The 27,393-nt window shown below is 40.8% G+C and overlaps 1 protein-coding gene across 1 annotated transcript in view; it reads right to left on the bottom strand.

Moving 5' to 3' along the window:
- The window catches only part of nrg3a (neuregulin 3a), a gene marked incomplete at both ends in the record, with an annotated part of 306,996 nt that overhangs the window by 35,996 nt on the left and 243,607 nt on the right, over positions 1–27,393 (bottom strand). The window contains one exon of the mRNA XM_079168332.1: positions 21,799–21,872. Coding sequence (XP_079024458.1) covers positions 21,799–21,872 — 74 coding nt within the window. The remainder of the gene's footprint in view (positions 1–21,798; positions 21,873–27,393) is intronic.

Here is a 27,393-nt window from a genome sequence, read left to right as displayed (position 1 = left end):
AAATATCCGGCAACCTGTATGTTTTAAATTTGACCTTGAGTATATCATTAAGAACATGAACTACACCGACGGGTCTTTCATTCCTGACTGAAACACGCGTGTGGTTCTCACTGCCAGCTGGGTGTCTATTCTTCTGTGGTGAAGGCTGTGGTCATGGCGGAGGCCTTTGCTGCTGTGTTAAAAATAATCTTTCAAAAGTAACCGTTATTGTATGAACGCAGAGCAAGACATGAAAGTGAGTGAAAGAAAGAGTTGACAGCTTATGAATAGAGAGAAAAACTCAAAATGAACCCTTTCAGACTCACTAATCATCGTCTGATGAATGCAGACGCTGATGGAAGCGCCGACGCTGTCTGACTGAACCGCAGTCATCAACAGGATTGATTGTCTTTTTAATTGACGGATTGAGGCTGGTATCTCTGGGACTTACCAATACTGCTGCTGATTAATGTCGAAGGAAAATGTCAGCCTCAATTGCTGATTGTGCTTCTTTGGCACAATGAATTACATGTGGTGTGCTGCAAGGCTTAGTGCTCGCCTCGGGATATTCTGTTAGTCGCTCTACTTTTGTCTCTTTTCTTTTTCATTTATCGATGGAAAACCTTCTGGGGGACAAGAGGCTTTGTCTCTGGGGCTTCCGGTGTAGCCAGCGGATATCCGGGCCAAGTCTTTCGTTTCCGTGCGCTGCTCGTTGTCCGATTTAAAAAACTTGAGACGAGAGAAACTTTATACTGTAAATACAGTCGGACAAGAACAAAGCAAATCTTGTATAATCCAACTAGAATGAAGAAGCAGATACTGTGTGTAGGACATTTGAAATTATAGCCTTGACATCATCATACAAAGAGCAAATAAACCCAAAATAACCTTCAGTCTCTTGTGAACCCCAACATGCTGGTGATGGAACGAGCACCCGAATGCAATGTTCAATGGTGTAGGAGCTGATGATGGAAAGGAATTGCTGATGTGTATTATAATTGTCATATATACATAAATACTATATTGTATCACACTATAAAATTACTAATACTAAAATACCATTATCACAGGTTGCAGGTTAAGTGTTTGTGTTACATTTCAGTTGCCTTATGACTGAAAGTGACACTGTGTTTTACTTGATGGACTCAGCATCTGACCGTTTTCACCTCAATTCGCTCTTTGCATGCTGCACTTAATAAGATGTTTCTTTACTAATTCTCCTGTGTTCGCCTTGTTTAACACAGACGATGTTGGCGCTTTTGTGCCCTGCAACACACACACAAGCTTCATCTCTTTGACTTCCCTCCTTCAGATAAAAAAGAAAGGATTCTACAGATGGGCATGAGGGAGTGATTGCATCATGTTCACATCTCAGACTGGCTGTTGGCTTCGCTCACCGTGTGTCCAGAACAGAGAATACGCCGCATGCTATTTCCAATTAGTGCCCCGGCACTCTTTGGAGAGCGGGAAAATAAATTTATATTTTGACAGATGGCGGATCTGAAGGAGCGGAGGGGGAAAAACTAAATGAACGCCCGGCATTGTCCACTGCTCAGCCTTGATGAAATTCAATATGGATAAGTCATGCAATCATGTGATGCAGAGGAGCGTCTGGCTGTCAAACTTTGGCTCCCTTCTGCTCTGCGTTAAACTATTTTGTTGTTAACTAGGTTTTTGCAGGCGAATCGATCACAGCTTGTTTTTGTGAAGTGAAGTAAACGGAAATGTGACAACAAGCACTTATGAGTGCCGTTATTATCAATACCAGCAGTATTTGTATTTAGCAGTCGTAATATCAATGGACTTCAACAAACCCCCTAAAAAGGCTTATTATGTAGTAAGAAGCAAAACGATGCATTCGAAACATTTATCTCATCCGACTGACAACGCTGCAATAACCGCTGCCTCGAGGTTTGCACCCTGCGGATAATATCCCTAATTCTACCCTCGTTTGCAAAACATTTTCTTGAACAGAAAATAAGACATGCACACAACTGTCGGCGGCTAAGAAAATAATAGCATTCAGCCCAAAAGTGGTTTAGCTGTTTGTTGGAATTGCTCTCCTAAAAAGTGACGCGCCTGTCCTGAGCTGAAAGCAGCGTCCTGTAGCGACAGAGTAACGCCTGCGTGTGCAGAGCGCAGAGCGCAGCCACGTGCTTACAAAAAACACAAACTATCAATTTGCCGAATTTGCCCGTCTCTGTCTTCGTTGAATTCGAGTGGCATCTTTCACTGACCCCTTTCATCGTTTCATCATTTGTCCTCTCTCTTCCTTTGTTTTACCACCTTTTTATTCTTTGTTTTTTTTTTTGCCCACAGTTGTTGCTATGGCAACAAGGTGTCGGTATCTTCTGACCCGACAGAAGCTCTTTCGTCTGAGCTGCCATGCTCTGCATCCGTAAATCAGACAACAGGCCCGGGGAGGATGATCTCACGGCTTACTTTACTACTTGAAGAGAGACAGAGAGACAGAGACAGAGAGAGACAGACAGACAGACAGACAGACAGACAGACAGACAGACAGACAGAGAGAGAGAGAGAGAGAGAGAGAGAGAGAGAGAGAAACCACCTTCTGCAAATCAAACGTGTGATTCGGGGGTAATTATCACCAACTCTGCAGTTCTTCAAAGCTATTTTAGAATATTTAAGTTGTTTGGTTTGGTTTTTGTGACACATTCTCTGCACAGCTCAGCCACAACACTCTCATCAGCCTTGTTTCCAGCAGTAGAAGCTGTTTTTAGCAAACACATTCTGATAAACCTGCTTTTTATAAGCCCAGCACCAGACAGCAGACAGGAAACGTTAGCGACTAGCAGGTGAAGAACAAGCATGATGAGGAGCAGCTGAAAATAAAGTGAGTTTTGGACTTTAATTAATCAGGCGGGCAGCAACATGACTCCGAATGAATAATGGGTTAAACAGATACAGAATGTGAATAAGCAATTTATTATTAATTTATCAGCCTTGTCAAGCTGATGGGTTGAGTTATCTAATTTGAAACAGTAGATTAAAGAAACTATGTGCAAAATAAAAGAAACAAATCTGTGATTCGGGTTTAAGGGTCAAACAGTGATCGGCAGTGTGGTTCAATCTGATTACTTTTTGAAAGGAGTTTGGTTGAATATACACAAAACAATTACAACAGTAACTTTAGCTTTTCATAATTACTCTTTACTTCCATTCTGCTCTCATTCTAGATACTTTCTCTTTAACCCTAAACCCTCATTGCCTCTCGAGGGTTCTGCACCGTCTTTCCTGTGAAAACCTCACTGCATCAGTGCATTAAGATATAGATTAACTACAGTTCAATGAAATGGAAGCTTCACAGATCCAGTGTTAACCGCACAAGTCTTCACACCCTAAACACCATCACACTTGCCTCAAATGATCATCCACTGAAGCAAATACTACCCACATCCTTGCATTACGGCCATTCATTCGCTGTGATCCAGGTGGGAGTTCAGCCCATTAGACACCAGCAAATGCACATTCACTGCTCGCTTTTTTTCTCCTGGCTGTATTAAGTAAAGAAAATGCAGTCTTCACCTCCATTTGACAGTAACCTCCCTCACATTATTTCCAGCTCGCCGCACAGCATTAAAGCAAAGTGACACAAAATGAGAGGGAGCGGTCCGACCACACAAGACTACTTTTAACCGACTTTGAGTTATTGGGTTGAAATCATTTTCTCTCTCAAATGAATTGTCTGAGGCTTTTTGGTGCAGCACAAGGACAAATCTTACATTACTGATGTTGTTTTGGAGCCTTGAAGTTAAATGGGTCTGAAGCGTATTCAGAGATATGACGTATGAAGTTATGTAAAATCTACAGCAAAGAAAACATTTTAAATGTCAAATAATGGTGAGTTGGAAGTTTTAACGTTTGGCTTGAGATGGGATTCAGTATTTTAGACTCGCAGCAACTGGTCCAATCTTATAATCCGTGCTGTTTAACAGGAAGAGGAACTTCTGAGTCAATGTGGGAACGCCTACAGGCAGCTGTCAATCATCATCAGGGTCGCATCGCTGAGAACACATCATCTCTAGCCCTCAGGTTAAAACACACGCACACGCACACACACACACACATACACACATACACACACTCCACCTTTATTCATTCTGTAACACTTTGTACCCTTTTTATATTTTTATATTCTACCGTTATGCATCATCAGCTTGTAATGTTCAGTGTGTTCCTGGTGTTATTCTGTGATTTGATGCAATTTATCATCTTGATGTACCCACTTTTCCTCACCAGGCCTATACTTCTACTTTTAGCTTGTGCTTTTTGCGTAATTTCTTCCCAGAATGGCTTTGAAATACATCAATAAAACAGATGTGAGCTTGTTGCGTTAAGCTGCAGGCGAAAGTGTAGGTGGAAGGAGTAACGGCTCCAGTTAACCAGCAATAGAATAAAAGCAAGCGTGTTTTTCAGCTTTGGAAAGAGCACAACATTGGTCCTTTATTCAAAAAGCATAATGTCAGGTGGACGCATTGAAGCTCATGTTAAAGAATAGTACTTGATTTCTCTCTGTGTGACTGTTGAAAGTCAATGCAAAAAAGAGTTTGATATCCTTATCCTCAACTCTCACCATTTACTGTTAATACATTATATTCTGCAATCAAGCGTTATTCAGTCTGTCGGGTATAGGGCTACAACGATCGATGTAAACGAAGCAGCTCATGATCAACCTATTTATTCAAAATAAAATGTGTAACTGACTACTTCTTTGCTTTCATTTCAAGCCCATACGTCACCATGTACATTGCTGCTCCCTACTCTGCCGTTCATCAGTATTACACATCGTTAAAACTGAATTCATAAGCTGATAATGTTGGTTTAAATACACTAATCTGAGAGCATTCAGTAAGCTTCATGATGTCACAACAATAAATCATATAATAATGTGAGTTTAAGGACTTCATCAGCATCCTAAAGTTTGCACCTCCAGTGAGTAAAGTAACATGTTCTATATGCATTATAAACATACTTATATACTTGTTTTTCCTTTAGAGCGAACAATGAACACTATGGCAGTGATTATAATGCATTATAAAAAGATTATAATGTATTGCAACTATGAGTATTATAATACATGATGATCCTTGCAAAAAATGTCAGTGAGTGACATAAAGCAGTTATGAAATGTTATGATACTTGACCTTATGTCATCATAAAATGCTTTATAATGTGGTATGAATACTGTTTTACAGCTTTAGGAATATTTACGAGTGTTATATGCGGATTATAAAACATTAAGTATGTTTATTATACATTATAGACATGGCCGTCACAGAAAATGTCAGAGACTTCACATTTTAAAAAGTACATATAGGACTGACTCCATGCAAATTGCAGAAGTGTAAAGGAGAAATTGAGCCAGCCAGACTCTAGATGTAGCAGAGGAAGGTCAGCCAGTGAATCACTGAAGCCTCTGGGGCTTTTGGAAACCAGGAGGAAGGAAGGAGAGAGACCGAGAGGAGGGTGGCTCGCCGGCAGGCTTTGCAAGGATGAATGAGTAAGAGAGGGGGAGGTAAGGAAGAGTAAACTGTTCCCAAAAGCAACGGAATGAAGAAGGCGGCAGGAGTGAGGATTATGAGAGAGAGAGAGAGAGAGAGAGAGAGAGAGAGAGAGAGAGAGAGAGAGAGAGAGAGAGAGAGAGAGAGAGAGAGAGAGAGAGAGAGAGAGAGAGAGAGAGAGAGAGGGGGACAGGGCATGTCAAAAGAGAGTTTGGGTAGTTCTGCTAAGTGATAAGATGAGTTTTAGTAAGCAGCGCCTGAAGGGCATGGAGGTCTGACAGAGAGAGAGAGAAGAGAGAGGCTGGGTGGAGACAGACAGAGGGCAACCCTTGACTCAGCAGGGCAGGACACATGTCATGTAGTTAAGTCACGTAGGGTTCGAGACAGCCCCCCCCCCCCGCCCGCCTCTTTCTTTCTGTCCATCATTCCTTGTGCTCTCTATTTCTTTACCGAGACTGAAGTCAAAATGCCACATAAATAACCAATTCCACTACCATATCTCTGATTTTGTGCTCGCGGGCGACTCCTGCTTGTGAAATCACCGAGACAATCTCAGATTTGTAGGTGGATTTAAAATTATTTTTAAATCCAAACAAAGTGCAGATGAGATCAGAACATCTGTACCAGTTGATGTAAGTCAACAACTATTAAAAGTATACTGTGCAGCATTTTCCTAAAAAAACCCCGATGTAAACACAACCGTCGTTTATGACCTATTGGAAGTGTGTGGCGGTGTTTGTGTCTGCAGATTCCTTTTCCAGTATATTCTGTTTTCTGTGTTTGGGCGTCAGCAAAGAGCCTTGTGTATCCCTCAACCAATAACAGCGTGAAGGTGAGGATGGGAGTTTAGCAAAACGTAGCGACCAGGTGACAAACCAACCAACCGAGCTGCATAGCAGACCTAAAAATAAAGACCTTTCTTCATCTGATATGGCAAAAGTGATGTGCTCCTAGCAACAGATACTGCAGCTTCTGAGCAGACTGTACGCCAATCGCTACTGATTGGTTTAGAGAAAAATAACTCCCTCTTTCAAAAAAAGTGACTTCACTGAAACCCTGAAGCCTGAACCAACTGTCCAACTATTTCATAATGATACCACAAGAAGATGTACATAGTTACATTGTGTGTTTCACTTTTTCAGCATAAAAGGCTCAAACCAACCAGTCAAGTAGTAAATCCAGAATGAAGGTGGTGCAAGAAAGGTAATCTGGGGATAGCCGGAGTTATTTTTATCTCCCCAGCAATAAAGGGCTCTCGTTCCTCTTAGTGCAGTGCAGTTTAATATGGTCATGCAACCCGAGCAGTGATCCTTGATCAGTTCTCTTGTTCCCAGAGGTTTAATGACTATACAGGCCCTGGAGTAGAGCCATAGCTAGGTGGAGCAAAAGGCACAGCAGCGTATCCTAATGTACCCAGACACCCGTCTCCATTTAGGCTGAGCTGAGGGGGGCGGAGGGATACGTGGTGCGATGAGGTCAGCCTTCTAAAGAGAAAGGGAGACGGAGGAACAAGGGCAGGAGGGTTGACTGGAGGGCTGTGAAGTAGAAAGGATCAGTGTAGATGAGAGGCAGTTGACTTTTTGTGCTAACTTTTGGGGTTATTTATCAGCGTATACTTTATGTACTCTGGTATTCATTTAAAATCATTTCTGTATTTTAATGCTGCAGTGAATTTTGTTGAGGGGCACAAGCTCGGCTTTAAAGTTGGTTTTGTGAAGGCCATATAAATAAACAGATATGGCGGCAAGTACGACATATTTATTTAAATGCTTTTATTGTCATTTTTTGCAATCCTTGTTTTGAAGTGCTATACAAATAAAGCTTTTCCTACATACCTACTATGTTTCTGTTTCACATCTCTGACACTCAGAGACACTCTTTACCCGTTTTACAGGAAACAAATTAAGAATAAAATGAGTAAGATACATAAAACTAGAAGTGTGTAAAGTAGGTATAACGCGTTGTATTTAGATACTGCCATCAAATACCTCCTCAGTTTAGTTATTGTTAGAGGTTTTTACTCAAACATCCAAACAGAAAAATGGTAAGACCTCTTTAAGATGAATTATTAAAATGCTTCATTCATAAACATATTCTTTGATTCACAGTTTAAGGTTTAATGTTCTCTTATTCTCTCTTTAACATCACAAAGGGAGTGGTGCGATGTGGCTTTAATTATAAGCTTTCTCATACTAGTATATAGATACTTCTGTGTTCCACAATGTAAAGTGCTATTAGTAATAATGCATGCTATTGGTGAGTAATAAGAAATAGAGAAACATATGAATCAATAGGCAGTGAGAAGCATTGAAAGATGAGAAGAGTGTTTGTATAACGGGGAATAAAAAGAGACAGAGAGAGACTAAATGTTCTGACACTCTGGACGCTTCTATCTGCACAGAGAAGATTTGTAGCGATGGATCTCAGTGAAACTCTTATCTCTCGCCTCCCGTTGACGGACAACGACGCTATCCTCAGTTGTCAACCGAAAGAGCTTTAGAAAAGGAGCATTAATAAGCAATTTGGACGAGGCAATTTCGAGTCATTTTGCTCCACTGCCTCTCTCATCCGAGTGCTCCATCGCAGAGGTCTGCTGGCCATTAGCACGTTTTCCACCTGCGTTCATGGCACGTTGTCATAATCGCTAAACTCACCGGTGCTGGTATTGGGAGGGCTGTCATTAGATGAGACAGCTGCTTAAATTGCTGAAGTTGTGTGCATACATACACACACACACACACACACACACACACACACACACACAAACACACACACACACACACACACACACACACACGTATCTGAATCTAAAGTAGTCACACCGAAAGAAGCGGCAACAGAATAAATATAGACATATATATGAAATGACGCAAGGCAGCAACAACCATATTTTGTACCATATTACCATATTACCTTGCAGCAAGAAGTTACTGAAATAATGTTCACTTAAAGCTTTCCAGTGAACCAAACATTTTAATAATGGGACCATACAGTTTTATTATTTTACATAATTATGCTGCTTAAATCAATGATCCCAAACAAAATGTAATGCATCTAAGTGAAGCGGAGTTTATTGCACAAAACGTTGATTTAATCTTTTCATACTGTTTGTGCATTTCTGTACATTTTCCACATTGTCATTGAATATAAAATACTCTATAAGTAATATACTGATTTTAGCCAAGAAGCTGTTGAGTGCTAAAAATAAAGCTAATGTCATGTGATGTAACTTTTCAATGCATGAACACATTTGGTTGGATTTAATTCCACAATAAATGTGCTGATTTCACAATACTCCACATTATGTCCTGATGCACTTTTAAAAAGCAGTTTAACACATTTGAGTTGGACACCTTCTGAGCTCTGAAATAAACTGCTAACAAAGAGTCGAGTTTTGAGGTTGGCTGGCTAATGACATCACACTTTTTGGCTGTGAATATTCACTCAGTCTCTCAGCCAGAGCCAGCGTGACAAACATATTTAGAGCACGTTTTTTTGTGCGCTGGCTCCGCTGGACTCGCAGGTCATTCTGGTGATGTGCCATCACCCTGTTCTGTACCATGTGACACCACCAGACTACAAAGTGCTGCATCCCTCTATTACAATGTTTACAGTGTGTGATTGCCGTGCTAAATATTTACTAATTACCTACATGACATCACATCCTTTTCTCCGGGTTGTTTGAGTTAAACTGGCCGTCCTATAGGGCCTTTTTTGTATCGTCACATGATCATATAGAGGCTTGACAACATCAACATACATATTACCCAGCAATCATTGTTGGATATCTAGAATACAAAAATATAATATAAGAAAATAAGATACATTTTTTAATTTCATTGAATAGTTTGTTCCCCCCCAAAGATAAATATATAAATAAATGAATACATAAAATAAATAAAACCATAACGAAAATGCGTTTGCTTTTCTGAAATATTAGGGTGGTTAGGCACTATTATAGTATTAGTTCTTCTTTAAACACAGTTATATTTCTTAGATCCTTGATGCTGCTGCTGATTGGTCGGCTTTGCAACAACACTGCAGTTTCATACATAAATTGCTATATAAAGTTATTACAGAAGACAGGCTAATAACAACTAACTCAAATCTCCCACGTTTTAGATATCATTTGTTTTCACATTCATCATCTAGTTAAAATAGTACGTGTTTGATTGACAAAACAAACAACTTTCTTTCATCATTTTTAGCAGTTTTCTCTCTTCATGAGCTGTTATTTCAGTCTGTAATAAGAATAATATAGTTAGGGAGTGGAGGAGAGTGTCTTTCAGCATTTTAATTGTCACATTTTCGGCTGAAAATCTCTGTGCATTGGGTAGAAATGTAGTGTAATGTAAGATATATTTACATAATTTCCACTTTGTCTAGAACAATTTGTATGATAAATCCTTTCTACAAAGCATTAAATATTCTAATCATAAACTGGCTTCTTGAATAATGCATTTGCAAAGCAATTTACAATAAATGCAGATGCAAATAATTATGAAAATAAAGAAAAACACTGGCTGCCATTAAAAAAGGTATATTTACACACTAATGACTAATCTGAGTACAGAACCCAAACCCGCAAACTCCCTTAAATATTAAATAAATGGAAAGAAGGTAAACACGACACAGGCTTGAAGCAGCAGAGACAAACATAGAGAAAGACAGAGACAAAGAGAGGAAGCCAGCTTTGTGCTACTGTGCAGGAGAATGGCCTCTCCCTGCCTGCCATCCTTGCCCAGTTATTAATGACCTGTGACTGGAGAGTGGGTGCAAGCAGCGAGCCCACCAGCCTGCACTTCTCTGGAATAATCTGCATCCCACTGCCATATTCTTCATTAAGCACCAGCTGACAAGACCCATACCTCACTATAAATTGGGCCTTCCAGATTCATTATGGGCCGTATGTGGCCACAGCCAGAAACGTCTTGATCAGATGCTGGATGGTAACGCTGGACAATACGTATGAGAAAACAATGCCGTGTAGTGTGGAGCAAACAACAGAGATATCGCTTCTGACATTCAACCCGAAATATTTTTCTATTCACTTGTGTAAATATTTTCATAAAAGCCAAGTCGCACCAGGGGGGATGGTGGATGAATTGCTGCAATCAATATGAGTTTACGTTCGTTTGTCCCCCTCTCTCCTTCTTTTCTGATTGCTCGCTCTCCCTGCCCGTTGCAATAGACGGGCTGAAGGTAAATTGGCCTCAGCAATCAGCATCCATCAAGCTCCACTGTAATAGTCAATTTTGCGGTTGCCACTGTTTTCACCCGCAGAGAGAGGGATATCATTTTAGAGGACAATAAAGCCCCATGTGTTTTTCTTTTGTCCATTTAAAAAGAGATAAATGCAGAATGGATTCGTTCATTGTAGGCAGAGGGAAATATGAAGGAGAGGGTCAGCTATTATCGCTAATGCTAGCCAGAAAGTGCAATGCACCTGATTAACTTTGATCATGATATAGACTCTGGCACAAGTCCAATATGTCTTCATTCACTTAACTTGATTCAATGAATTGCGTCTAATGAAATGTATGCAGAGATGACAGAAATACATCCAGGAATCCATATATGCGCACCCAGCGGGTCACCAGCTGCACTCACAGGAATAGCAGCCGCGATAACGCTGTTCAGCGATACGTCTTGTGATTCTTGACGGCGGTTAAACAAGCTGTGAGCTCTTTAACGTTCAGCGTTCGCTGTGCTGAGCCAGGTGGAGGCCGAGCGCTGGTCGAGATGCGAGCGAGCCAGCAGCGACGGCACCTGCCTCTCATTAACCTCTGCCCATACATGTGTGTTTCAATGGAAGCTGATGGGAGAGGGGTGTCGGTATAGCAAACTGCCAACGCCCTGCTGTGCACCGTACACCTGGAACCTGGAAAGGCTGGGTGGAAATGACGCTGCCACTTTAAATAGCCTGACAAACAGGAAAACTGTTCCTTCTCAGCAGCCCAAAGAGAGCACACTTTTTTCGTCATAGGTTAAAAGTTTGAGCCGCAATGAAAAGGGAAATGGACAGAACACCTGCTGTGAATATGAAATCTCTGTTGGCAACAGTCACATCACCGTGTCTGCCTGCAGAGAAGTCAGTTTGTCATGCATCGAGCAACAACATCAGGCAGTGTGGGACACTTGGGGCTCAGGCAGAGCTTTTCCCGAGAATCTACTGCCGCCATCTACAGCAATATTTTAGCTCGCACACTTCCCTAGCTCTCGAGTGCAACTAAAACAATGACAATCTTATTGCTTGCGTATCCATTGCTCGGTCTGAGGACATCAATCGCCATGGTTACACTTGCCTTTTCAACTGGACTTTTTGCGATCAGATCGGAACTCAGCTGCGTCTGCTTATGTGTGTCCACACTAGACAATGAGCTGCCTGATCGGACAGTAATTGGATATATTTCGTGGTCAAAGGAGCGGCTGTAAATTGTTGGATAAACACTTTAGTCCTTCACAATAAAAGCCCCCCGCTATTTTTTTCAGCTTACTCTCTCTATTCAGTGTTAGTAGTTTTTTGATCAAAGCCTTTTAATGCTGAAACACTTATAATTTCCCTATAAATTCCCATCGAGAAATGTCCTCTGTTATTTAGTTATTTAAATGCTTTGATTTTGAAGCACCACAATCAAGAAATGTTGGGTTTTCATCAGCCTTTGCTGAGGAACTCCTGTGTGGGGGGAGGTTGATGAGAGACTATTGATTGATACATTGTCCGGATTGCGCCCACATGCCGTCTACACCTCACTGAGATTCGAAATCAATGCGAGTCAGTCCACCTCGGCATGCGGTCGGGCTGATCAGATCCAAAACGCAAGAAAGATCCGATCGTGGAGCTCACAGACTTGACTGCTAACACGTCCTGGCATGATTGGATGACAAAAGTGGCATTGAAAAGACAAGTAAAAACGAACAGCAGCAACAGCGAGTGATCCGTCTGTTTGTGTGTGCTAGCATCTTTTAGCAGAGCAACTGCAGCAATGAAAGCTCTGTGCATGTGTGTCTGGTACACCAGTGTTTAACAAGGACTTCTGCATTTCACCGGCCGGATATATGAAGGTCCACCCTACAGACTTTGGAATTGGTTCTGCTCCGCAGGTTTTCTTTTAACTATAATTGTTTCCACCCTGTTTAAGCAGCTGAACCAGGGAGATTAGCCTAAGTCTCTAGTTGAGCAAAGTGTTTAGAGACTGTCCCTGTAAGTACGCTGCAGACCATTTGCAAAGTCACATTGCAGCCAACAAAGCTCAGAACCCCACAAGGACACCTCAGGCACCAGAGTAAGACATTTTTCAGAGGCAGCTGCCTTGTCCCGTCTCCCCTGCTCCTGATTCATTTCCTGTCTTGTCTTCTCATGACCCTCTACCTCCAGCCTTTCTCTCTGGTAAATGTGTGCATCAGCTGTGCTGCTCTCAGCAAGGCCTCAAGTCTCAGATGGGTCTTTTGACTGCTATCACATGTAATTTATGCCACTGCACCTTAACACTTTCAACTGCTAGCTCAAGGTGTTGTCAGTAATTGCAATAGGTCCACTTGATTAGACTCGTCTCGCAGTTATGGAGTCATAAATTAATGTGGTGCTTAATTTTTGGTGCCATGCCAATGTGAAGTTAGAGACTTACGTTAGAAAATTAACTTCCTATTCCGATTAAATTCCTGTGTTCATTATTTTACACATCAGGTTTCAATCTTGACGCAAAGTTCACTGTAACAAATTTCGTTGACATGAACGGAGGGAAATTACCCTAATGTAAGTAATAAACGTACTAAGTAGCTCCTATATTGACTCTGGCTCTTGAGTGTGTGGTTTTCATACATGAAGGCGCACGGTGAATTTCCTCTGTGCTTTTATTTAAATTTGCACTTGCAATCTGTGTGTAATTATCGTCTGATTTACTACAGTTCAACAGCAGCTCGTAGATTACGTTACCAATTGTTATCCAGTGCAGCGTCTTCGGTGCAAGCACAAACAAATACACACGGTCTATTAATGTGTAAGGCGGATTCTTTTCATCTGGTTTCAAAGAGACCTGCTATCAAAGAGTCATCTTTGTCATCTTGTTTTTAATGGCTAGTGTAGTGAATGTTGCCATTTCCTTCACCCCGGACACGCCAATTAAACTAAACATAGGCTGTGCCTCTGCAACTAGAGCTTCATACAATGCAAGCAATGTTATTTCCACATTATAAAGGACAAAATACAAAATCTTGATCCAGGATTTAAAGGTTTAAATGTGCTCCAGGTGATTGTTCGGCTTTAAAGAGACGCACATCTTAGACCCCCCTCTGGCTTTGCTATTGCAAGACGCAGACTTGACAGTTCTTTATCCGTATCCTAGTAGGTTGGATTTGCCTTGCCACAATGAGTCAGTATGATAAAGACAGCTGATACCATAGCTGATGCCAGAGACGTCAAGTACTTCTGAGGGTTAATCCGGCTCTTTTACTCCCAGTCTTTCAGATGGTGTGAATGCAACAAGATGTCTCCGGAGATGTTGCTTTCCCCCTCCCAACGCTGTGCGGGAATGTCAGGATGGAGACGCAACCGTGCAGAAACAAAATTGCAAAAAAAATGTAGAGCACAGGAACAACACACACCCTGGCATACACACAAGCATGCCCTTAAAGAAATCTAAACCAAGGACATTTGGTATGCAAGCTCTGTTGCTGCAACTGCACAGCTTTCTCTTTACCTCTATTCATGCTACACCTCATGCTATGTGTGCTGTTTTAAATTGAAATATATATATATATGGATGCGTTTAAAAGGTATGACAAATTTCTCTTTTTATGAACAAGTAAGATACTTAAAGGAGCAGTGTGTAAGATTTAGTAGCATCTAATGGTGAGGTTGCAGATCGTAACCAACTGACTAATTCTCTCACTTCTCCCTTTCCAAGAGTCGAAAAACTACGGTGGCCTTCAGGCAACGTAAAAACGTCGAAGGTCTTCTCTAAAGCTAGTATTTGGTTTGTCCGCTCTGGGCTACTGTTGAAACATGGTGGTGCAACATGACGAACTCTGTGAAGAGGACCCGCTCCTTATTTAGATATGAAGGGCTCATTCTAAGCTACAGGTGACTATACACTGATGAAAACCAATTAGTTACCAATATTCTACACCATCTCTGCCAAAAAACGCCCCTGAATCCTACACACTATTTAAATCCCCGATCTGTAATATGTTACAGGTTTTTATATGGAATTCAAAGCATATCTATTGCCTCCACAGGGAGACAGCTGAGCCAGCGCCTAGAAGCTAACGGTGCTAACAGCACTAGCAGTGCAAACAACGACAACAGTGCTTACGGAGCTAACAGTGATTACCTGGGGAGACCGAAGTGTGGGCGCTAAACTTCTGCAACGACAGCTGGGACGGCATTATTAGCGGTAACCGCCATCTGAGCGCAGTGCTATTGCGGTAGCGATTATAGTGGGGCACAACAGAGAGACTCACATGCACAAACAGCCTGCCAAACTACATAAACAAAGCACAGAGATGCTCAGAGTTCAACACACACAGAGGGAGAGAGACTTTATCCGCTATATCTTTACACAGCAAATAGTTGTTTTCTGCTATTTTGTTGACATCTTTTCACTTTGCTCATCTAGTTTACACCCACATCATGTTTTCTCACGACCTTGCTTAATGAAAAAGATAGATAGCACATGAATAGATCTGCATCTGATGTTTTATAGATTCCTAAAGTGTCTACTGGTCTGCGTCAAATACGGAGCGTCACCCCTGCAGCTCATAGGTCGCGTTTCGCTCTTTCGCCCCAAGGACACTTAATTCCTACTGTGCTCATTCATACCACGGATCTCCTTGTACCCAACTGAATAATTCTATTGTGAGCATCATATAAAAGCTCAAGCAGGAATGGAAGTATTTGCATTGTGGATAAACAAAACGTATCACTTGCTCAGTGGAACCTTGGTGACTTGCATCGCCCCTTGACTCAACAGCTGGCCTATGATAAAAGCATAAAGCTTTAAGCAATAGCACATTTCATGCTCCCTTAATATCATAAATAGAAACATGCAACACAACTTGAAACGCATTGTATTCTAGGAGAAATTGGACTTGCATTATTATTGCAGTGTTATCATCTGCGGTGCACACAGGCATGAAATCAGATCTCATAAAGATAGCATGAATTCAATTTGTCTTCAGCTTTAAATCTCTAAATCCCTCTCTCTGTGACTATGGGGTGAGATATGATGCATGTCCTGTACTATAGGTGAAAGTATGCTGATTTTGACTCTGCCATACAGCGTCGTTAAACCAGACCGTCCCGTCTCGGCTCCAAGGCATTCGGTTTAGAAGGGTTGAATGTATTTTCTCAATTTGTGACCGAGGCAATAATTGCAGACAGGCTGAATAGATGATCAAAGTAGTAAAGAATGAGATTGAGGTAGGGCAGAAAACTATTCAAAGAGAATAGATTTAGAGTCTAGTCTATGTTATACTCCTGAATACTGCATAATTCGGTGAAAGTTCCTCAGAATGGGTAGTGCCAATCAGCAACCTCCCAGATTGAACAACAAAAGATGTCTCGACAACAAAAGCAGCTTCAATTCCATTTCTTCTGCAATAAAAAAGATTTGACACACTGTATGTAAGGATGGCAACAAAGAACCTTTCCTGCTCTTTGACAGATTCAGTGGAAACCTAAAAAAAAAATCTTTGATCTCAAACACATCCCATCAAGCGAGTTAGGTGACGAACTCTTTGAGCCTTGAGATTGTGTTCTGGTTGGAAGTAAGATTTTACACAAGTTTTAAAATCTTTATGAATCTGCTTAGGTTTGACTAGCTCACATCAATTTGACACCATTTTAGGCCTGTATCATGTAAGTTTGTGAAATAGTCACGAAATGCAATCCATTGCTTTTGTGTTGCATGGACACAAATTGTCGTTTTGTTGGGCGGATCCAACCAGCAGAATACTTTCAACCACGAGACCGGTGCTCGACACTGTGTGTCCCAAGATGTTGTGGTTTTGTTGCCCAAACCTAAAAAAACTGCCGCTTTGTAACATAATGCTGTCCCCAAAATGGAACGGACAATCTGTGTCCCTGTACATGAAACCAATAGATTTGCTTTTGCGACTATTTCATGAACTGCCGTGAGATTGTATTGTAAATCTTCCAAGCTGTTCATCCAATGTTTTGACCTTCACACTTCTGTATTTGTGTAGCGAAGACCTTGTAGGTGAAAACATTGTAACAATAAAACATATTTTAGAAGCTTGTAACATTGAGCGTGTGAACAACCTCTCCTTTTTCCCTTGAATGCCGTTTTTTTTGTCCTGCACTTGTGGGGTTGGATGAGCACACTATCCACTTTCTTTGCCTTAAAACCTACTTATATAAAGACCAAAAGTGATAAGGGCGCTGCTCATTTGATATTTCAGTCTTGGTACACCTGGTTTGAGCAGCGTGGGCCAGCAAAATCAATAAAATCTTTGCATTTCTCTCTTAAAAGCTGAAACAGCTGTTCTGACTAGTCAGTAAATCAATCACCAGTCTCCATTAGTCTATAAATAACTAACCCCATAACATTCAACTCTCCCTCTTTCTCCACCTTGCACAACTTTAAGGTTGTTCCAACTCTAAAATGGAGCTATATGATATTTACACTGAATGAAATATTCAAACCCAAGACTTCCATCAAGTGGAAACATGCGAGATTTCACACACATGTACCCTGATATATTTGGTATCTATGGAAACTTTGGGATCTGAACTGGAATTTGAAATGATGTTCTGTTAATTTGGAAAGCTGCACAGCATGAGTTTCAAAGTGGCCTATCTGTGGCCCACTGCTTTTCAAGGATACAATTGATTTATTAGTCAAGCAAAGACGAAACAAGAATTTGCAGCCTTTCTCTGTTTTATTTCATTGTAAAATTAAATTCTTTGTAGTCTGGACCTTTAATCAGAACTTGTGCTTTTTGATGTGATAAATCCATTAATTCATTAGCTGCTGCCCTATTTTTCCTTTCTTCTTTTTGACTTAACTGCTTTATGTGAACCCTGTCTGGCATTTATTCATGTGTTGCATTTTATTATTGATATTCAAACCTTTTATTTAATATTATTATTCTGTTATTCTGTCGTCTGGCTTGTTTAAATTATAGAGTAGTACTCCTTATGTTGTCAAGAGAACAAAAATGTCTCTCTCTCTCTCTCTGCCTTGTATCACCCTCTCATTCTGTTTGTATTGCCATTGGACTCATGACTCCCTACCTGTCCTCTGGGACCCTGAGACAGTGTGATAGCCCGACTCTTAAGATGTGTCCACGCTCATCTATCCCCTCTACTCCTCACTCTCGCCCTTCCCTCCCTTCCGTCGAGGCAGCAGCTTGCCAGAGGTCCTTGGCAGTGTTTGTCTGCCCTGCTGGTGAACCTTTTTAGCTGGCACAATTCAAGCCTCGGCCCATCTGAGGGCCGTGCCACTTCGTCTTAGGAGACGAGTTGGACAGAGAACTGTATGACAGGGAGAAGGGATGAGGACTGACGCTTGGACAAGATGCGTGTCGAGGAAAGGATGGCACGGAGGAGGTTAGCAAAAGACAGATGGGGGCAAGAGGGGGCCGTCTGGAGGGAAATTTGGAAAGGGGAACAAGGATGTCAACACAGAGGCAAGCTCGAGCACGAGACACAAAGGCATCCCAGGAAATTAGGATTTGATGAGCTGTGAGCAGAGGAGTCAAGGAGAGTGATGCTGTGACAAGATTATCTGAGGGGGTGAGAAAAGAAGAGGGAGGCCACAATCTTCCTCTCTTCTTTTCCAACTTTGCACTTACCAACTTTTTGAAGCAGCAAGAATAAAAACAAAAAGAGGAAAGAAAAAGGTGGTGTTACTGAAAAAATGAAATTCATAGTCTATACAACATTGTGTTTTGTAGTAAAGAACAGAAACAGTCATTTGATAGAAATAAAGAAGGCAGTCGGGAGAAGGATGGAAGCCAGTGAGAAGAATAACCTGAAAGTAGGCCGATCAATTGTTAATATCAGAAAAATGAATATAGAGATTTGGCAGAGAGTTAGAGAATGTTGCTAAGAATAGATGAAAAGAAGATCAGAAATGAATTAGTGAAAGTGGTGTGAGCTAAAGCTGAAACAAGCAGAGAGCTTTTGTGTTAGGGGGTCAGCTGGGATGGTAAAAAGTAATGACTTGGTAACTCACAGCAATATCATATTAATGGAGTCTGCGATTAATAGATTAACAATCAATAACTGACTTTGGCAAGAAAACCAATTTGATGTAATAGTTAAGATGTGTTAGGGATCAGCTTTGTTTTTTGATGTTGAAATTCAACTATCTTCACCCCTGGAGCTGCATGGAAAGTTGCTGAGCCTTTAAGGTGCTACAGTTCTGAGAGCTTCTTTTAATAAAACACAGAGAATGCCAGGACATGCAACCATATAGTTTGGATTCATTATGAGAAAATAGGTCCTTGGGTACGGACCAACGTGATCTCACAGAAATACGTGAAATGACCATGTTCCTCTTAACAGCGTATTACATAGTGGAGACAAATGATGTAGGTTTAATCAACAAACGTTAAGTTATGGGCCCAATAATATGGTTGGGCTTAGAATAAGTACATAAATTAAGTAAAATACGTAAACATTTCACGAACGTCACTCTCAAAACTTGAGTTGACAACACTTTGGGACAAGAACACGGGTCTCCTGGTTGAAAGTCCTGTGTTTGTTTGACCCATCCACTCTCAGCTTGCAAATCAAAAATAGTGTCTCTCACTGTTTAAAATACTTCATTGGCTCTGCAATTTGCATATTCATGTGGCCGTGGGCCCAACACGACCAATGATGCTCATTGACTTTACATCTTTGTCAGGTCAACCATACCTCTAACATGCTGCACTTGGTTGAAAACTACACCACATATTCAATGCAAAAAGTTTCCTTTACAGGTCTGTAATTTCATAATAATTTAAGAGTTTAATTGTTGACTTCCTGATGGATTTTCAAAAACTATTCCTTGTTATTTATCAAGGAATCATTTATCTTCAGAAATGTTGACTTGTATGCTTGCCTATTAAAACATATGTGTACATCATCAGCTGTCCTGAAGACATTCTAGGTTATGCTATTAATTGAAATCAACTGGGAGCACACCTGAATACTGTCTTCTATAGGAACCTTCCTCTAAATGTACGATTAGAAACTAGCTTATCCATAAAATAAAGCATTGCCCAATATATTTCATTCAATAGGAAACCATCAAAAAGAAATCTCATGCAGACTATATATTTTCAAAGCAGACTTATTCTGCTGACAGACATATTTACTTTTCCTAATTAATTTGAATTAACAAAAATATCATACAAATTAGAGTTATTGGCAGAAACCCAATATTAAATGCTTCAAACTGGGATCAGGAGCAAAACATGTCACTGGATTGTGGCTACCCTTGACTGAGCTCTTTGACTAATCATAGAGAAATGATAAGACAATGGGCCAGTTGGTCTAATGTTTAAGGCTTCTTCACAATGATCAATAGAACAATTAAAGTAGCAACGCATTCAGCTACTATTTCCGCCTGACATTTGACAAATGGTCTTAGTGATGAGGAATGCAACAGTTCTTAGCTAGCAATGTGTTCAGGTCAGTAGGTTTGGTGTACAAACACAGCGATGGGTGTCACTTCACTGAACACCAATGTTGTTCTAACAAGGACAATTACCCCAATACTTGCTTGGAATTAAAAACCTCATTAAGGAGACTTAATTAATGATCTGGAAAGTAAAGGATATTAACATTGAGCACGTGATAACAGTGTTGTTGCATTTGCCACATTTCATCTACATGTCTCATTTATGGCACATTCTCCTTTGCAATCAAGTAGGGCATACTCATAATGAGAAATTCAAATTTCACAGTATTACCACAGAGAGGGTTTTCTTCATTGACATTGGACAATTATGAGGGAAAAATCCCTGAAGGCAGAGTGCTGTCCTTTTACGGTAAATGGTGCTATTACAGCATGCACCTTGTTGGTAGAAAAGTCACAGATAAGCTATTGTACTGCCCCTCTGTTAGTGCCCCAGTGACAAGGTCGCATATTTTTTCGAATGAGCTGAGAGGAACGGGGGAAATTAATATGGCATAGATAGCGAGCTGTAAAGACAGAAGTTAGGGCAATTTGTGTTCTTCCCTCAGCTATATGACATTAAGAGGACCATGTCTTTGGAGGATAAAGAAATGGCAGAAGTGACATTAGCCTGAGCAGCAGAGGGTATTCGAGAAAAGGGAATATAGAAGGGAAAATGAGTCGGTAATATGAGCACAAATTACAAGGAAGAGCAGAATATAAAAGACAGAAAAGCGAAAGGTAGAAATGCAGTAAACGCATGAATTATTGTTACTTAAACATAAAAGACACAAGATTGTTTTGGAGAAGTTATTTTAAATGGTCATAGAAGCTGTGGTATTTCGCAGTTTTCCGCTCTCTTGCAATGTATTCAATGTTTTAATCTGCATAAAATGAAGAAATTCAGTTAAAGCCATTGTCAGAATTTGTTAAGGAATACTTGTTATTTTCCTACTTTGCAGCAGTTTTGCTTCACTGTTGTAACAATGCATTTAGTAGCATTGTTTCTCAAATTTCCACCCTGAGCATTGATGTGGCTTCTGAGGACCTGCATCAAAACCCACTGAAACAAGATCTACATAATGAGCACGAAGAATTGAATGTGCTGTATGACTCGTGATAAGAGAAGAATCTATGACTGCATCGCTGCTGCAATGACTAACTGCATTTCTGAAGAAATACCATCTCGGCATATTTCAAGGGGAACATGCAATAAGGGTCACAGTCAAGATTTTAGATGTGCTATATTTCAGAAGAAATACCATATGCATATTTCAAGGGTAATATGTAATACGGGCCACAGCTCTTTAGATGTACTATACCCTAAGAGTTAATGTCCTGCTACTTTTCTATTTGATTATTTTGATTGATTTGTGACCTTTGAACCCACCCGTCCCCACACACCCAACATTATTACACAACACTCTGCCTTGTGGGGATGTTTGCAAATGACAGTTGGTCTTGGTGTACATTTATGAAGATTTGATTTCCCTTAGTGCTTTATTTATGTGGCTCAAAACTCCAGTTGAACCTCATCAGAATGATCGAAGGTACATGACCCTCTCAGTTTCCCTCATGTTTACTTTTATCAATCAAATTTGATGTTATGGTTTACTGACAGATGTTGGTACACTGAGAACATTGAAGTAAAATCTGTGGAAACTTACTTGGGTCAGACAGGATCGAGTCCGTCTTGGGCAGAAACTGGTCACAGCGGATTCCCTGGTAGCCTTCTCGACACCTGGTGGTGAAAAGAGAGAGAGAGAGGAATAAACCATCAGGTAGATTTGACAGGGTACAAATGCCACTAACAACAGAAGTGGGTATGCTCCTAAATTATTACCCAATTTGTTGGAGGCCCGTCCAGGAAAGTGTTACGAACAGTAATATGTAAGACTTGCATGTCACTGATGCCCCGGTGTTGCATAGCAATGTTGTTTGTTACTCTGACAAAACATTGAGTAGTTCGCTTCATCTTTCCTATTAATTTCATTAATCAGATCCAAAGGCCATATTTTGTTTTATTATTTGAGATAAACCAACACGGCAAGTGGGAGGGGGAGGATCTGAAGGTAAGTGTAGTTCTGATGGCCAAACAATCTGAGACATTCCCGCCACTGTTTACGTGGAGATAATCTCCTAATTGGGTGTTTTGCACTATTGCAGGACACCACTGAATATTGCGCATCATAAGGGGTTCAGAACAAGTCACAAACTGTCAACTTTTAGTTTCCCACAGGACACATAAAAAGGGCTCCTGGGCAAAAGTCCTTTGTTTGTTCGACCCATTCACTTCCCCTCCCGTCCGGCCTGTGTGGACTATCTCAAGCTGGACGATCTCTGCTATGTCATTTGCTCTGAGCATCAAATAATAAAGCGGATGGGTTCATATTGGAATAAATTGTAAAGCCTGGTGCGTCGGTATCAGGCAGCGAGGGGCGAAGTGAGTTGGGAGTGAGACCAGGTTGAGAAGGATAGGGAATTCTGACTGAAAAATACCCGCATATACCCTGCACTGCACCACTGACTACAACTGATGTAAATCCAAAAGATGCATGAAAAGCCCCATCTCATGTTTTGAGACAAATGCAGGTAAGGTCCAGTCCTTGTGGAAATGAGCCAGATTGCAAACAAGTGTAAAGTAAGTCAAACTGACAGGAATGAATTAATAGAGAGGTGATTTTTAAGGGTTGAAACCTGCAATATGAGAGAACTTTGTCGAAGAAGACATCTGTCTTTTCAGCAAAAAGCACAAATTTGCAGAGGCTGCAGCAGAAAAGGAGCATCCAATCCCTATTAGGTGAAACCGTATAACCTTTCTCTGTGTGTTGCCGAATGAGTTTCAAGTTCCTTGCTTGGTGGTATGAAATCTTCCCAGAAAAAGACAGATGTAGAATTTTCTCCTAAAAAAGTCAAGGAGTAAGAACTGTGCTAAGATGGAGCTGAACTTGCCAATGACGATGACGTCTGCTGTAGAACGATTTTATTTTCCTTTTTGCTTTTAACCCCTTCAAGCCACCAAGAGGAAGCAATTCTGATGAAGAGTGCTCAATTAATAGAAGACACATTCCGTGGTTTCTGGATAGTCCTCGAACCTTCAAGACATCTCAACTTATGAATTTGATTGGCGCATTTTTGAGAGTGCCAGTCAGGCAAAATGATCATTAAGCTGCTAATGAATTCTGAAATGTTCTCGGGTCCGCTCTTCAGAAAATGTCCCAGGAAAAGGCTGTGCGTTGCCAGTATGTGTTTTGTATAACTTTCAGCTCAATAACTGCGTCCTTATCAACATATAGAAGTAAATGAGTCTTACAGTGCACAGAGATAGCATGGAGACAACATTCCAATATGCGGTGTAAAGCCTAATTGGGTGTCTCAGTTGGTTTGGATTTCAATCTTTGCCTCTGGCTATTTGTACCTCACTTGCTGTTCTGTTTCTCTCTGTCCCTCTTGAGGAAAGTCTCACATATGAAAATAAAATAGAAACTTCAGAAAAGTAGTTTGTGCTACTATATCTATTCAATCTATCATTTGATCACTTTCTTAATTCTCTTTCACTAGGACACATTCTTTCTCATTTCCTCCCGTTCCCCACTGTGGATCTGTTTCATTGACACTCCTGGAGTTAATCTACATCTGCTCTGACAAGCTGACTGCAGAGCAAATATGCATATCCCAGCGGCCCCAGCCTTTTGAAGCACCCAACTGAGAGAACATCTACGTCCACCCAGACAAAACACCGGAGCTGTACATAGAGATCAAGCTTACAAAAGAATGCAGTGTGACATATCAAAGATTTTGCTCCGTGCAGAGTGTACCCTCTTTATGTCTCTGATCTACGGTGAGCGATTTTCAATTATTAAGTGAGCTGCAGGAGGCGGAGAAAGACTCACTCGACTGTGAATGCCAGTCGTTTGCTTAAATAGCGTCGTCACTGTTGGGAGGGAAAAGGGGGAAAACACGAGGAGACGTCTGGTGAGAACAGACTGTAACATTGATGCTGAGTCTAAACAAAAAAATCACAACTAAAATGTTATGGTGCCACTGAATTGAATCTCTCTGAAATGATATGAATACTGTATTACTTATATGTATAAAACTACATTTGGCTTATAAACAATACTCTTCAAAACAGTATTTTTAAGTGTGCTCTAGTAGACTGTACACTATTGTCCCACAATGCATTGCACAAACAAGATGAAAGATCTATTCAAAGCAGCAGAACATTAGAATAAATTGGGGTTGGTCAGACAGATCCAGAAAGTTATTAGAAAACATAGCATATATAGCCATAGCAGGAACACTCGATGGAACATAGTCATTGGTAATGAAATGTATATATATCGCCTGTGATTTCCCTGCTATAAGAAGTCAAAATGGCTCATTGTCACTGGGGAATATGAGGAAATTTGAATTGAACGGACCAATCATTAACGTCAGTAACACCTGTGCTTTATGGCATATTTATAAGCTTTCTGCAGCTTGACTAGCACTGCAGGTGGATATAAATGAACATGCAGTGGTAAACTGACATTAGTCCATCACTGCAGTTTCTTAAACTGTAGAGCTTAAAGCCAACTGAAAATGTAAAGAAACTTTGGTTGTCACAGTAACCCGAGGGCATACTTTCTGTTTGTCAAGTATGTGGTTTCGCAAAACACCCCATCTGTTTGGTTTCCTTACTATATGTATGGGGGCTTCTTATAATCACATTCATCACACTACATAGCCTTGAAGACAGACAGTAATGATGTTAACCACGCTGTTAAGGAGGCCTCAACAATCTCATCATTCGCCAAGGCGTCCGTATTGCGGCCTGTCTTCCAAGTTTGTTATTCTCAGCTTTTACTGTTGCAACATGTGAAGCCAAATGTGTGTTGTGTGGGAACAGGGGAACAAAACAAACACCAGCAAACACAGCCGCCTTAGTTTAAAGACACGATTCAAATACAAAACTCCAGCCAAAGTGGTTTGAATGTTGCTATTTGGTGTCCAGACTTCAGCTCCCTAATCAGATGCTGCAAGTCAGGATCAAGGTCTGACACGTCAGCAGGTCACTTAAAACACAGGTGGACTTTTTTTTCTGTGCTAAATTGGTTAATATCCCTCCATGTCGTTATGACCTAAACTGACTAAACCTTGACAGGAGGCAACCTTTGTCACACCAAGTCAAGGCGCAGAAGATAATTAAAAGAATAGAGTCTTAACATGGTGACACTGTCTGTGAGTCATGCTCATTAGGGGGAGACTGTGGAAGTGGGAATGAGCATACATACATGATCAGAGTGTGCCAAAAAAAAGAAACTAATACTGCGAATACTGTGAAACAGCGAACAGCATACAAATATGCACATCTGCATGTGCACAAGACTCTTGAAGAGTGGCCTTAGGCGCCACAAAAACATATTTAATTTCCTACTTTATCGTGTCTAAGACTGTCTGCTACATGAAGTTATTGTATCCCACAAACTCCCTTTTTTTGCCGATGATGTTCCCAGCTGAGATCAAAACACATCAGTGTTGCTTCATAAAGCTCGGAGGAGGGAATATAAGAGTGAATGAGAAACAGTCAGAGGGTATTGAAGGGTTGCATGCCTTCTAATTAGCACCATAGTCATTAATTAAAAGAAAACAGGAAGAGATTGCATGTGCATGCATGTATGTGTGTGTGTGTATATGTGTGAATCTCTCGCAAATGTACGAAGCAGCACCAAGAAGGGGATAAATATAAACATGCGCCTGGAGGATGATGAATTCCTGCAAAGGGAAGTGTGAAAACACATGCGCTGGTGCTCAAAGACACACATTCATATGCAAAACAGAAGGGAACGTTCACATCCCATTTAAAGCAGTTCAAGTTTCCCGTGTACTGTATGTGGGAGAACATGATATTTTATATGCTTTTGTTCTTCCTGGGAGGCAAACTTAACATTCAAGCTGAATTTTAACTAAAAACAGAAAATACAAAAACAGAAGCCAACACACTCCGGATTTTAGAAATGGGTAACAAAGAGTCCTAAGGTGGAGGTGAATTTCTCTTTTTCACAACACTTACACATTAACATTCACACTTTGAAGCTGCTCAGCATCACTCCAGTTGGGGTTAAAACTACTTTGCTCAAGGGCGCCTCAGGGATTGATCCTGCAATTGCAGGATTCTGAACTGTCTTTAGGCTGCAAATTATACATGCTGCAATCTCTCTAACTTTAAAAGCGCTGTTTGAAAGTCTGGTCAAATGCCTGGCTAAAGCTCCCACACTTAAATCTCCTAACTGCATTTGTAATATACACATCTGTAGGATGTCTTGATCTGGATGCATAAAAGGGACGGAATTACGTCAAGTCAGGCTGACAGAAATTCAATCAGTGGACACTCTCCTCATGCTAAATGTCACAACAGACTATGGACAAGCCCTTTTATGTCCTATATTCATCCAATCCAGAGAGACTGAAAACTGGCAAATGAAGATGGAGTTCTGAAATGTTCTTCTCTGTAACCAAATGGTTATACTGATCTTCCTTGGTTGGTACAACAAGACAGGAAACATTCATCATGTCCACTGATTCCCCCCTCAGCTACTAAAGATGTGATCCAAATAAAACAAGGAGGCAATTTGCAGTGTCAAAACACCAAACGAAATATTAGAGATCCAAACAACTACTTCTCTCTCTTTGGCAGGGCGGCCATTTGGACCAATTTAATACCGTGCAGCCACACAGCCGCGTGAGGCTCAATGGTCTATTAAAAGAAAATATGCCATAGTGCATTGGTCAGACTGTGACAGGTTGGTTCAATGATCTTCACATCGTGGGCCATTTTCTCAGCATGAAATTCATTTTCGAGCAGAATGGCCGCTACACATCCAGTAAACTGGCCAACAAATAACAGGAAATAGCCGAGGAAAAGTGTTGTTTCTGTCATGGTTGGAGCCTGACCTTACAACACTCTGCTCAGAGGGTAGAAATCGCAGAGAAACAGCCACATACCTTTTAGATAAATGGTTCATGCATCCCAATCTTCATTTGGAATCTACCAAAAGCCTGAAAACGTTTTTTTTGCAATTTATACTTATCTTGCTAATCCATCATTGTTCTACGCTTGCCTCGGAGAATGATTCATTCTTTTAAGCATGGACCCATTTTTTAAAACACCATATCAATCACTAAAAGATGCAATATGATAAATTAGGGAAATTTTCTTATACCGATACATATTGTCAGCAAAACAGAGAGGCAGAAATGGCTCTACACAAGGGAAACGT

Source organism: Pholis gunnellus (genome assembly GCF_910591455.1).
Source record: "Pholis gunnellus genome assembly, chromosome: 11".
In the NCBI taxonomy this organism is placed as follows: Eukaryota; Metazoa; Chordata; class Actinopteri; order Perciformes; family Pholidae; genus Pholis; species Pholis gunnellus.
Note: the sequence above shows the minus strand (reverse complement) of the source record. Positions and strands in the feature narration are given on the sequence as shown.